Source organism: Malurus melanocephalus, unplaced genomic scaffold, assembly GCF_030028575.1.
Source record: "Malurus melanocephalus ecotype Western Australia unplaced genomic scaffold, MMel_1.1 scaffold_80, whole genome shotgun sequence".
Classification (NCBI taxonomy): Eukaryota; Metazoa; Chordata; class Aves; order Passeriformes; family Maluridae; genus Malurus; species Malurus melanocephalus.
In genome coordinates this window covers 907,320-918,614 of record NW_026623312.1, presented here as the reverse complement: position 1 = coordinate 918,614, position 11,295 = coordinate 907,320, and the positions used below count along the sequence as shown (strand labels likewise).

General features: G+C 41.4%; 1 protein-coding gene across 1 annotated transcript in view; it reads left to right on the top strand.

The window, feature by feature from the left end:
• The first annotated feature begins 3,962 nt into the window (after nt 1–3,962).
• Nucleotides 3,963–11,295, top strand: part of CAMK4 (calcium/calmodulin dependent protein kinase IV) — a 135,271-nt gene continuing 127,938 nt past the window's right edge. Inside the window, exon 1 of the mRNA XM_057367511.1 lies at nt 3,963–4,242. Within this exon, the coding sequence (XP_057223494.1) occupies nt 4,070–4,242 (173 nt within the window). The 5' untranslated portion in view covers nt 3,963–4,069. The remainder of the gene's footprint in view (nt 4,243–11,295) is intronic.

Genomic DNA, 11,295 nt, shown 5'->3' with positions numbered 1-11,295 from the left:
AGTATCCTCCTACATTCTAGAAAAGAAATGATTTATTGAATCACTTAGAGAGGGACAGGAAAGGTAAGTGACTATAGTGCAAAGATAACTGTTCTGTGTGTCTTCCTCCGATGACTCTAAAATGACCATATTGACACCCACAGCCCATATTATGTGGTCCAGGGGTGGATGAATCACATTGTTTATCTTCAGGCAACCACTTCTTTTAGCCGCATTTACATGTTTGCTTTTCCCAGTCACTGGCAAAAAAGGTGGCCTTGACTTTAAAACCTGTGCAGAGGGTTTGAGGCAAAGGGCGMATTTTTACTCTCCTTCACGTCTATTGTCACCCTACAAAGGGTCAGCCCGTTCCTCTTCTTTGCTTCCTTGCAAAGACACCTCCTCCCCAACATCGCTGTTCTGCTGGCCTCTCCCTCACTGTGCTCATTCTCACCTGATTTAAACTCTTCAGGTATGCAGCTGATRAAAGGATCCATCTTTACTCAGCAGCTCTATAAATCTTTAAGTAGACTTAGATTTACACATAAAACAGCATGAAAGATGATAATAAGTTAAGAGACTATGATGAGCTTATTCAATACAAATCCTGAAGCTTCCTATGCATAAATAAAAACAAAGAAATTGTCAGGAGTTTTTAGCATTCCCAATTGACAGGCATCCAGGGCAGCTGGCAGTCATCCAGAGGTACTGGAAGTTGAGTGTAGATGGAAGATGTTGCAGAAAATACAGTGTAATGCAAGGCTTTGTATTCAGCAGGGAAAATCAGGAAAAATTTTGTCAGGGAATCGAAAGCTTTGCGGATTTTCCCTGATCTCAACTTCTTTGACTTATATGTGACACGGTTTGAGTAACTTCTGTTTCACAAGACTCAGTCTGCATTACAATTAGAGCAGATTARCACATGGTCTAGTACAGGTGGAAATGTGGAATCCACACTGGGTCATCTTTGTAAAGAGGGAATCTCTGGTTCATAAAAACCATTTTGAAGGAAATAATTCCATAATGGGGATTGTGTCTGACAGTTTTGTTTTTCATAGATAACTCTGCCTTTTCTCCTGTTCATGTGGACACATTGTACCTTCAATGAGCAGCTGCTGCAGTTTGTCCGGGAACAAATATTAACATAAGTTTCAAGAGACTGACAKGGTGCTCTTTCAAATAATGCTCACAAACTGGAAACATCTTACTCAAAAGTCTGGACAGAAGTTTGCTTGTTCTTGACTTCCTACACAGGGTCTAACAACTAGGATTTTATGAATTTCCGAAGTCAAGTTTAAGAAGTTCTTGTCCTGTACTTACTTTTRTTTTAGCCCTCTAAAATGTGTATTGCTTGTACCAGGGATGCAGTGATGTCTGTACCAAAGGACAAGAGCATTCACAAAACAGGACTGCAGCAACCAAGAGGGCAGAAAGATTACTGACCCTATATTTCCACCAAGACACTAGATTACATTCCTGCTTCGGGGTTTAAATTTATGGGTGAGAGGAACAGGCAGAAGGTYGGACATCTTTTGTATGTATGTTTTGTTCATATAAATTGCTTCCTCCTTGACCTGCCATTTTTCTTTGAGTTTGTAACCTGGGTTTGTTGTCAGGAGAATTGTGATTTTTGTATTTCCACTATAAAATTTCATACATAGCATGTCACAAACTGATAAATGAAGCCTAATTAGTCTTTTATTTTCATGTCCAATAAGGTTGGTGCAATTCTTTTTCTTTATGGTTAACATAGATCTGAGCAGCGCACTGCACATTTGAAATGCTGTCTTTGGTTTCCTGGAGACCAAGGGGCATTTATTGCTGGTGAGATGCAGTGTGCAGCCTGAAGACTTTCTTTGATTCCGCATGGACAGATTTGGATGCTGTGATTTTAATTTTGAAGGATGCGAAGCTTCTGAAGAACAAGGTCCASTCCGTTTTCAAGTTCTGGGTTGTCAGCATGATACAATGCAGCTTACTTTGACTTTCAAGGGAAGTGAAATGCCTTTCATATAGATATCCCAGGTTTTTTTTAAAAAAAATCAAAATAGAAAATCCATTGGCGCTACATCATTTAGCAAGGAGTAGCTGAAAGCTCATGGTAACTATATCTGGATCGTCAGAGATGTGAACCTGATTGCAGGGACTTGGATAAATATAATATTAAAGTAATTTTTACAAAAACCCACCAGAACAGAACTATATGTGCCCTTACAGAATATGTCAGATACTTCACTAAAAAATCAGACTAAAAACCACTGTCTTCTGTGTGTGCTGATTTACCATTTTTGTGTGTGTGATTTTCTTAATCAGTGACCATTACTTCTTCCAGGAGATGCTGTTAACAAATGTTACAAGATGAAAAAATCAACTAAAGACTTATGAACAAAAGTTCCACACTCACCAGCAGAGACGAGCAAGCCGGGGGATTGGAAGGAAGCATAAAAACCAGTGAAAAGGCTGTGTTCCTGCTGCTCTGGTGCTGATCTCAGCCCTGTCACCAGGTGCTCTGGGCATAGATTTCATCTCAAAGGAATTTTGGCGTTTCTGTCAAACCGTATTGGACAGAACTTGATATTCAGATAAGGGCTTTATGTTACTTTTTCCTGACTTTCAAATACGAATTTGAAAATGATAAAATCTCAAATCACAATGGGGATCTGTATTTTCATTTTATAATAGCAATAAGTAAACTTGAGAGGGAAAGGTTTTATCTGTCTTTTATCTATCACATGTATCTCTTTTATCCTTTTATACTACTAACTAAGACKAGTTTAGCAGATATTTCTATTATCTGGTTACGCAGAAAGAAAAATTTTTCTTTGTTAAGGCCTTTGAGAAATTAAGAAATTCAGAATTAAGATTAGCTGCCCCATCTGGGTACAGTAAGGAAGTTGAGGAACAGTAAGATATATGATTGTTTATGATGGAAAACAAATCATGTTAGAAAACATCAATATGCCTGAATTAGCACAATGCAGACCAGGATACTGTGCTTTATTTGAGCAAGAAATATGATGTTTAAAAACAGGCCAGCCAATTGTGGTTAGAAATTAGAGACAATACTTCGTCCCTTCTGCTGTGCAGGTTTGCACATGGTCCATTTTACCTCCTGCCTGTGCTGGCATGGCAGTGTGAGTGGGTGTAACAGCACAGAGAGGATGCGAGTGGGATTGATCTGGCACACTATGCATGCGAGGCACACACAGCTGCTGCTGTTTTATTTTGCCACTAAACCAACAGGAGCGACCCTTCCATAGATGATTCTGGCTGAGGATTTYGCAGGCGGGGATATAGCACGCTTTAGTATAATTCGCATGCATTTCATAACCTGCAGATTTCATAACCTGTTAAAGAGTGGCATTGCAGCACAGCAATTTCATTTCTCCACGGCTTCTTTTAGTTCTCTAGTGGGAARGGAAGCTATGTTTTGGGGATTTTTATAGTTATGTTCGAGAATTTGTCAGTCTCTTTTTTTTTTCCCTCTGCTGTTTGCCTTGTTCAGCCTCAGCCCCCACACCCTCCTCGCCAAATTCACGGCAGAATTCCTGAACTCCCTCTCGGGAGCTGGCAAAACGCTGCGGCATGGCGGGTCGGCGCCCACTCGCTACGGGCTGCGCATCCCGCCCGGCCCCGCCGCTCACCGCCCGCCGATCGGGATGCGATTCCTCCTCCCCTGTGGCTGTCCGCCCGGGGACCCGTGTCCCGCTCCCGGTGAACTCAGAGCGCTGCCTCCGCCCCGGGCCGGCCCCGGAGGTCTCWGGCTGCCGGCGTGGAGCTGCCGCCCGGCTCGGCGGGGCTGATGGAGTGGGGCGGCGGGCGATGGAGGTGCATCCCCCCACCCGGGGCGGCTCCTGCGGCTCCGCCCCGGCCCCGCCCCACCACCCCGCCGGGCTGGGGACCCGCCACCGCCACTCCAGCGAGGCGCGGGGGGAAGGAGGAGGAGGGGAGAGGGAGGGGAGAGAGAGGGAGGGAAGGAAATAAGTAAGGAAGGAGAGAAAGAGGGAGGGAGGTGAGGTGTAGCTGCCGCCTTGTCGCTCTGCGTTCCGCAGCCGACGCGGAGAGGACAGCCCCCGGCAGGCGTCCCGGCATGCTGAAAGTCACCATGCCCTCCTCATCCTCATCCTCCTCGTCCTCCTCATCTTCCTCCTCCGGCTCTTCGGCCGCCAGCCGCCCGGGGTCCGCCGCGCCCGACTACTGGATCGATGGCTCCAACAAGGACACCCTGGCTCACTACTTCGAGCTGGAGTCCGAGCTGGGACGGTGAGGCGGCGCCGGGCCGGGCCGGGCCGAGCGGGGGGCGGCCGGGGCTGGGTGTCCCTGCCCGCGTCGCTATGGCGAGAGCGGCAAAACTTTGCTGTGCGTGAGCGGCAGCCAGAGACCGTGCGGGCTTTCAGGACGGGCAGGCTTTCGAAGGAAAAAAAATCACAGCTCCCCGGGAGTTAAGCTGAGAAATCCCTGGGGGACGGGAGTGATTTTTGGGAGGAGGCATCGGTCCGTCTCTGCGGACGCTGGCCCSAGCCAGCAGCTTTTGTTCGGGGTACCTGTGTGCTACCAGCCCCCGTGAGGTGTCGGCTGAAGGGTGGGCATCACTTCGGGAGCGCCCAAATGCCTCCTCGTTCGCGGCATCCTTCTTGCCAGACCTTTCGGCGTTCTCTCCATYGCCGGCACCCTGCGATGACAGAACTCCCACCCGAGACAGGAGTCCCTGAATAGGCCTCTGCACGCAGGGTGCTCCCATCGGGGTGCGGTGTGGGCGAGGGAGCTGCTACATCTTCATTCAATAATTTTGCACTGCTGCCCTGGTGATGCTCCTGCCCAGCAACTTAAAGGTCCCAAGTCTTCAGTTTCTTAAAAACTGAAGTCTGGGGTAAAATGCAGCATCTAACGTGCAATTTTTGCCCTCCGAATACATTTGTCAGTTCGTGTTGAATTTGCAGGCAGAAAATAATGTGCAAAAAAGAGGAAAATACAGGGTTACAATTTAAAGGCTCACACTACATGACTTAAATGTATGTCAGTCAGTAACAAATAACAATTGTTAGTTTTACCAGTGATACAGTATTAAAACTCCTGAATGAATGTGGGAAATTTTCRGATAATAACATGGTTGCCTTGGTAAAATATTTTTTTCAGAAAGGGCATGCAATGAAAGTTATTGCTACAAGGCATACCTGTGCTTCCTGTACAGTAACTGATAGGGGCAAGAAAGGTGACAGAAATACAATATAGTATAATTCTTGGCTTGCTGCCTAGGTCTTAAGCTGCTACCTTTTCCCGCTATGCTACCCTTCCCAGCGAGATTTAAATAGGTATAGCTTTAAATATGCTTATCACATCTATACTTGACTTCACTGTACCCCTGTGCAGAAACACAAAAATGCAAAGCAGRAAATATTGCTGTGTTGGTTTTGTGTCTAGAGTTGGCAAAAAAAAAGGAAACARAACAGACTGCTGGTGAATTACAACAGTTGATACCAACTCTGTCACCTGGATTGGTACTCTTCTCTGCAGTCTGTCTTGAATCCACCCACATTTTGTGATAGTGACTATGGGCTTTGCTTAAGTGTAATCTGTATTGGTGGTACATCTTCAGTTTATTGCATAAAGAAGGGCTTTTAATGTGTGAAATCTCCGGGTTTTGGCAGGAARAGGTAATGCTTATGCAACTATTGAAGGTGAGATGCAACAGATTTTTCTACTTTGCAAGGTGAGAAGGTGGAAACTGAAACACTAACAATAGGTTTGAAAATAGTAGATAACCACACCCAACCAGTAAAGMGATGTGAGCCATTAGGTCTGCCCTGCTGCTGGATAGGGCTAGGAAATAAGACTTAAAACAAAGGGAAAAACAATAACAGGAGAAAACAACAATCTTAAAGATTATGGGGTAGAGAAGGGACAGAAGAACTTGGAGGGGTATGTGCTCTGAGGGAAATTTTTCTAATGGGTATGGCAATGAGATCTTGGTCCTTACATCCCAAGGCCATCTTTGAGACAGAGCCAGCACCCAGAGTGCTGATGGTTGTCTCAGAATCCCTCTGATAGGTGTATCTTGGAAAACCTATAAGGAAGATCCAATGATTGCTTTTGGTTCCCAAGCATAAAATAAAAATGCATTGTTTTCTGTTGGTAGCTGTGTCTCCAATATTTTAGTTTTGATTATGGTTTTGGTATGCCTACAATAAAAAGTATTAATTGCTTAGGTTAGTGGTGGTGAAAACATGTCAGGGGAGGCTGAAGATGTGTCAGGTTTTTTGTGAWCCCATTAGATGCAGTAAATAGACTAATATACTGAAATAACCAATGGAAAACACTGTCCTAAAGTATCTTTAGCAAATATAGAGATTGAAAGATGTCTTTTGGCAGACTCCAAAGACCTGCATTTGGACAGCTGTGGCCAAATAAGGGAACTTCACTTTGGAAGAAGTGCCCCTTGTGCAAAGTATGTCTGTCAGATCCCTAAGATGTCTTAGTCCATAATTCTTGCTTGCATGACTAACTAAGGAGTCATGGAAGAAGAGGGAGACGATCCTGCTAGGAAGAATGATAAATGCTTATAAGCTTAGGTGGGAGCCAGCAGTTGTTTTTAAACAGTGGAGTTCCACAGGGATCAGTTCAGGTATCCCTGCTGCTCAACATTTTCATAAATGAAGGGATTGAACAGTGATATTTGCTGGTCTGTATAAATTGTCAATGGTTTTAAAGATAGCGTTGCCAATGAAGAATTACAGAAAGGTCTTACTGAACTGTTGGCTCATTGAGATGGCAGATGAAATTCAGTTTAAGCAAATAAAATCAGTTTGGAGGAGAAATCATTAAGAAACCATTTAGTTTTCTTCTGTCCCTAGTGAAACCAGTAGTGAGGTTTTGGGAGGTATATGGAGGCACAGGTGGCACCAGTGGAACATCTTGTTAGAAGTGTTGGTTGGCTGGTTTTATTGTTCTCATGCAGGTTCTTTGGGGTATCTGTCAAAAATGTGGTATTGAGTCAAAAATGCACRATGAGGGTAAGGCCACTTCAACACAGTGTGCTGGAAGCCGTGGCCACTGGATACTACGGGTGCTAAAAGCTTACATGGAGTTAAGGGTCAGCTGGGCAGGTTTGCATGCAGAAAATCCTCTAAGACTGATTAAACAGGGAGACAGTAACTACTGACCTGTCARTTGCTGAGAGTTTTGAGGGAATTCTCTGACAGTGGTCACAGGAGTTAGCTCTATTCTTACATTCTTCTTGAGACATTCTTACATTCATCTTGACCACTGTGTTAATACTCTGGGCTAGAGAGGCTTTTATTCTCATTCTTTTATCCTGTCTGTGTTCCACTGAAGTCCTGATTATTTCGCCTTCCTTTTAGTCCATTTTTTACATGGGTTCTTCGTGTATAAGTGGAGCTTAAAACACTGTAAACATGARATTTTGTGCTTTATATTCCAAAGTTTATTTGTTTTACATGTTGTAATGTTTCTCAATTGTAGAGTTTGGAATTTTGTTCTGAGTGTGTTTCATCTAAAAGTTTATTTTCCACACAGCCTTGGAAAAAGATGTTGAAAATATTATACTTTGAACTTGTATATTCCTTAAGGACTAAACCCTTTTGTTCGCCTTACATAACCCTTGCTGTATCTTTTGGTACAGAGTTGCTGAATTCAGTGTTAGTCTAATTAAGGTATCTGAGCGAAGAAGAAATTCAGTAATGAATTTTTTGATACTCAGCAATATTACAAAAAATGGATATTTTCTTTGTTGGAGTTTTATTTGATGTGCACCTTCTTTGCGTAAATAACTACATAACTATCTGAGATGAAACTGTCTAACATTATTATTGTAGTCAGATTACAAATCTGTCAAGTGGTCAAAAGCAGATGAAAGTATTTCCAATCAAATCCATTGGACTTTCATTCAATTTCAAAGGTTAAATTAATAMTAATTTTTAAAGATCCAACTAACAAAAACCAAACCAAAACCCAACAGGCAAGTTACTGGCATTTTGCTTCTTGTAAGAATGATAAATCTTCCAAGGTTACCCTTTCCTGCGTAGACATTCTTTCAGTTATGTGATCCTTGCTGAAGACCCAGGACTGAAAGGCTTTCAATACTTGGAGGTTCAGCTTGGACTGACAGTGTGAGCCGAATCTTAGGTGGTTTATGTCCTTGAGCTTAAGCACAGAGAAAGTTTAAATCCAACATACAGTTTGAACTCAAGATTTCAGTGTGCAGAATGACATCTTACTTTGTCAATCATATTTATGAGAGCTGTCATCCTCACATCTTTTATAATATCAGTTGYAGATTAAATCAGCTAAGTTCTTTGTTAGCCTATTTAAGCTAACAAAGCTAAAACTTCTTTGTTAAGCAGATTATTTTATAGAAATTGATTTGGTTTGCACTTGATGCTTTGAAGTTCAAACAGTTTTTTTCTTTGAAAGCATGCCAATTATTTTCCCCTCCATTCCTKCTTTAAAAAAAAAGGTTCATTTTTCTGTTCATCTCAAGAGTAATTTGTTTTGCAGCCTCTGCCGTGTTGATTTTGAAAATCACTTGCTCATTGTGATTTAGGGTGCATTTAAAGTAGATCTGTCCCTGCTTCAATTAYACTTTTGCTGACTTGCTTGTGGCTTTTTTTTTTCTTTGTGGACCTGAGGATTTTCCAGAGTGATGCAGGTGTGCAACTGACAGGTAGCACATGGTATTAGCTGTCTGAATGTGAGAGTGTGGAGTCCTTAGAGGAATCAGGATGGGTATTACCTTTGAGCAGAAACTGCCAGTGTAGATTTGCCTGTGCCAYAAACTGCAACTTGCTTGTTGCCCTCACACTTTCAGGCCAGCAGGAAGCGTTTTTCCCTCAGGAAATCCATGCCCATAGAGAATATTGTTGAAGAGATGGTTCTGAGACCTCAGACTCTTGGGAACATTGTGGTTGAATCTTGCTTTGAGATAGGAAGATAGGAGATAGAGAGGGCAGGATGAAATTTCTCGTGTGGGTATCAGAAATCAGAACTTGCTGTGAACAGCCCAGGCTTTGACARCTAATGTTTATTGCTCAGGGCAGGGAGTGATTTTTTTTTTCCCCCAATTTTGTCTGTTCAATTCAACATTGATTGATTCAGAAATAAAGGGCTGTGTTGAAAAAGCAATGAGAGGAAGTTTGCTCTACCATTCTGTAAATGATACCTGAAATGAATAGGTGATTATTCASTGTAATTTTACCAAATTTCTCATCATTAAGAGCAATTAATAATGAAAAATTATGGTAGAGAATAGTTATTTCTTGATTTTCAACAGTTTCTTTTCTGTCAGCCACTATGCATTTGTGTCACTGGTTTTGATAATGTTTTCTAATTTGAAAAATTATACTTCTAGTGAAGAAAATTAATAGCTCTTGAAGTAAGTACTCTTAAGAACACTGAAAAAGGTTTTTACACAGATTGGTTTTGGGAGTGATGATCACATAATTTGTGTTAATACAAGAATTGTGATGCTTGAAAAACAGTGCATTAGTCGTCTCCAAGARGTTAGATGTAACAATGTCATTCTTTTAGCATATTACAGAGAGAATTATGGAATATCCTTAATTGGAAGTGACCCACAAAGATCATTGAAGTCCAAGTCCTGCTGAAGAAAGAACATCCGAAATCAAATAAATGTATTCAAGTGCAGCTGAAAGCACTTCCCTATGTGAGATTGTGGAATAAGCCTGAGTGATTCTGGGTGGAGGGCAGATAAACTCACTGAAATTCCATGGTATGAGAAGCATGTATGTGTTCATTCCACTGTGTCTTTTTTTGTGTGTCCAAATGCACACACTGTTGTGTAAGGGATTGTAATGGACACAGTTTCATAGGCAGAAATGCTCCTGTAACAACTGTTTAAATGCTTGCTGATGTAATAAACAGCCATTTTTAAAAAGACCACCAGTTATGCATGATGTTCAGTGAAAAAATACTCGGCAGTTTACAGTAGCCTTTGCCCCAGCTGTGGAAGTTCACGTACTTGCTAGAAAGGATAAATTATCCTCTTCAGTCACTCAGATCAAAGTGTTATCTTCCTGAATATTGTCTGAAGAGTTCAATAAGGAAATTWAAAAAAAAATAGTTGCTCCCAGCCCTTATTTTGTCAAAAGTGCAAAAAATTGAGCCAGCTTTATTGTAGTAAACCTGAACAGTTCTTCTGTGGTCTTCTTTTAACCAAAATGTTGACTGGGTTTGGGAAAGCAATCTTCTGGCACTGCACATTGTGTGGAAAAASGTACAAAGGTTTGAATATTATTTTCATCTATATATGTACAATGAATGAATCATTAGTAGGAGTTCAGAGTGTATAAAAAGAAAGAACATGTACTTYCTTGTGCTTTCACAATGAAACAGAATTTAACCATAGAAACTTTCGTATTTATTTACTCTTTGCTTCTTCACTTAGGCAGTCATACCATGCTTCCTCTGTTCACAGTAAGCAAACCTTTATTATCTGAACAAGCAATAATTTCACAAGGAATATTCTTTTTACAGTATAGTGATGATAATTTGGTAACCATTTATTTCCACATGCTGATGCTGATTTTTGTTTTTGGTTTGCTGAATGTCTTTTCTRCTATTTATAATTTTTGTACATCTTCTATTAAAAAAAAAAAGAAAAAAGGATAAGAATGACACCTTTTGCAACCAATCACTGACACCTTGGAAATTCTCTTACGTTTGGTGTTAATGGTCCTTCGTTTGGCCTKACACTGTCAGTGTCATTACCACCATAGGTTACTCTCTATTAAAACACATGGACAACTGGGGGCCATCAATATTTGCATCTGTTGTCCTGTGAATAGAYTGATGCGGTGTCGTTCTGCCCCTTGCGAAGTAATTCTAAATTAGGAGACCCTGCAACGACATGACTTTGAAACAGACCATTCAATCTGTAGCAAATAAAGAGTTTGCCTTTTTGAAATTCATCTTCAGGGAAGAAGAGGAGAGATATTACTTGGAGTGATCCAAGTGATTACTTGGATCACTACCACTTGGAGTGATTCCATGGTTGGAACTGTGTGCTAGCTGGGGCACAAATAGTCACTTTAAACAACATTGTGCTGTAGATTATAAGTTGGCCTCCTTTCATTTATGTGGTTATTTGTACTAGAGATAAAGAACCATAAAATGTAAAAGAGAGGGAAGTGAGAGCCCTATTGAGGAACAAAAATAATTATAAAACATGMTGTCCTTTGACAGTTTACTGTCTATATATCATGGCATTTTGTGGGGGATAAAGTAAAAGCGAGTCCAAGAGTCATAATTCAGAGCCTTAAAAACAGAACACTAATTTTTTAT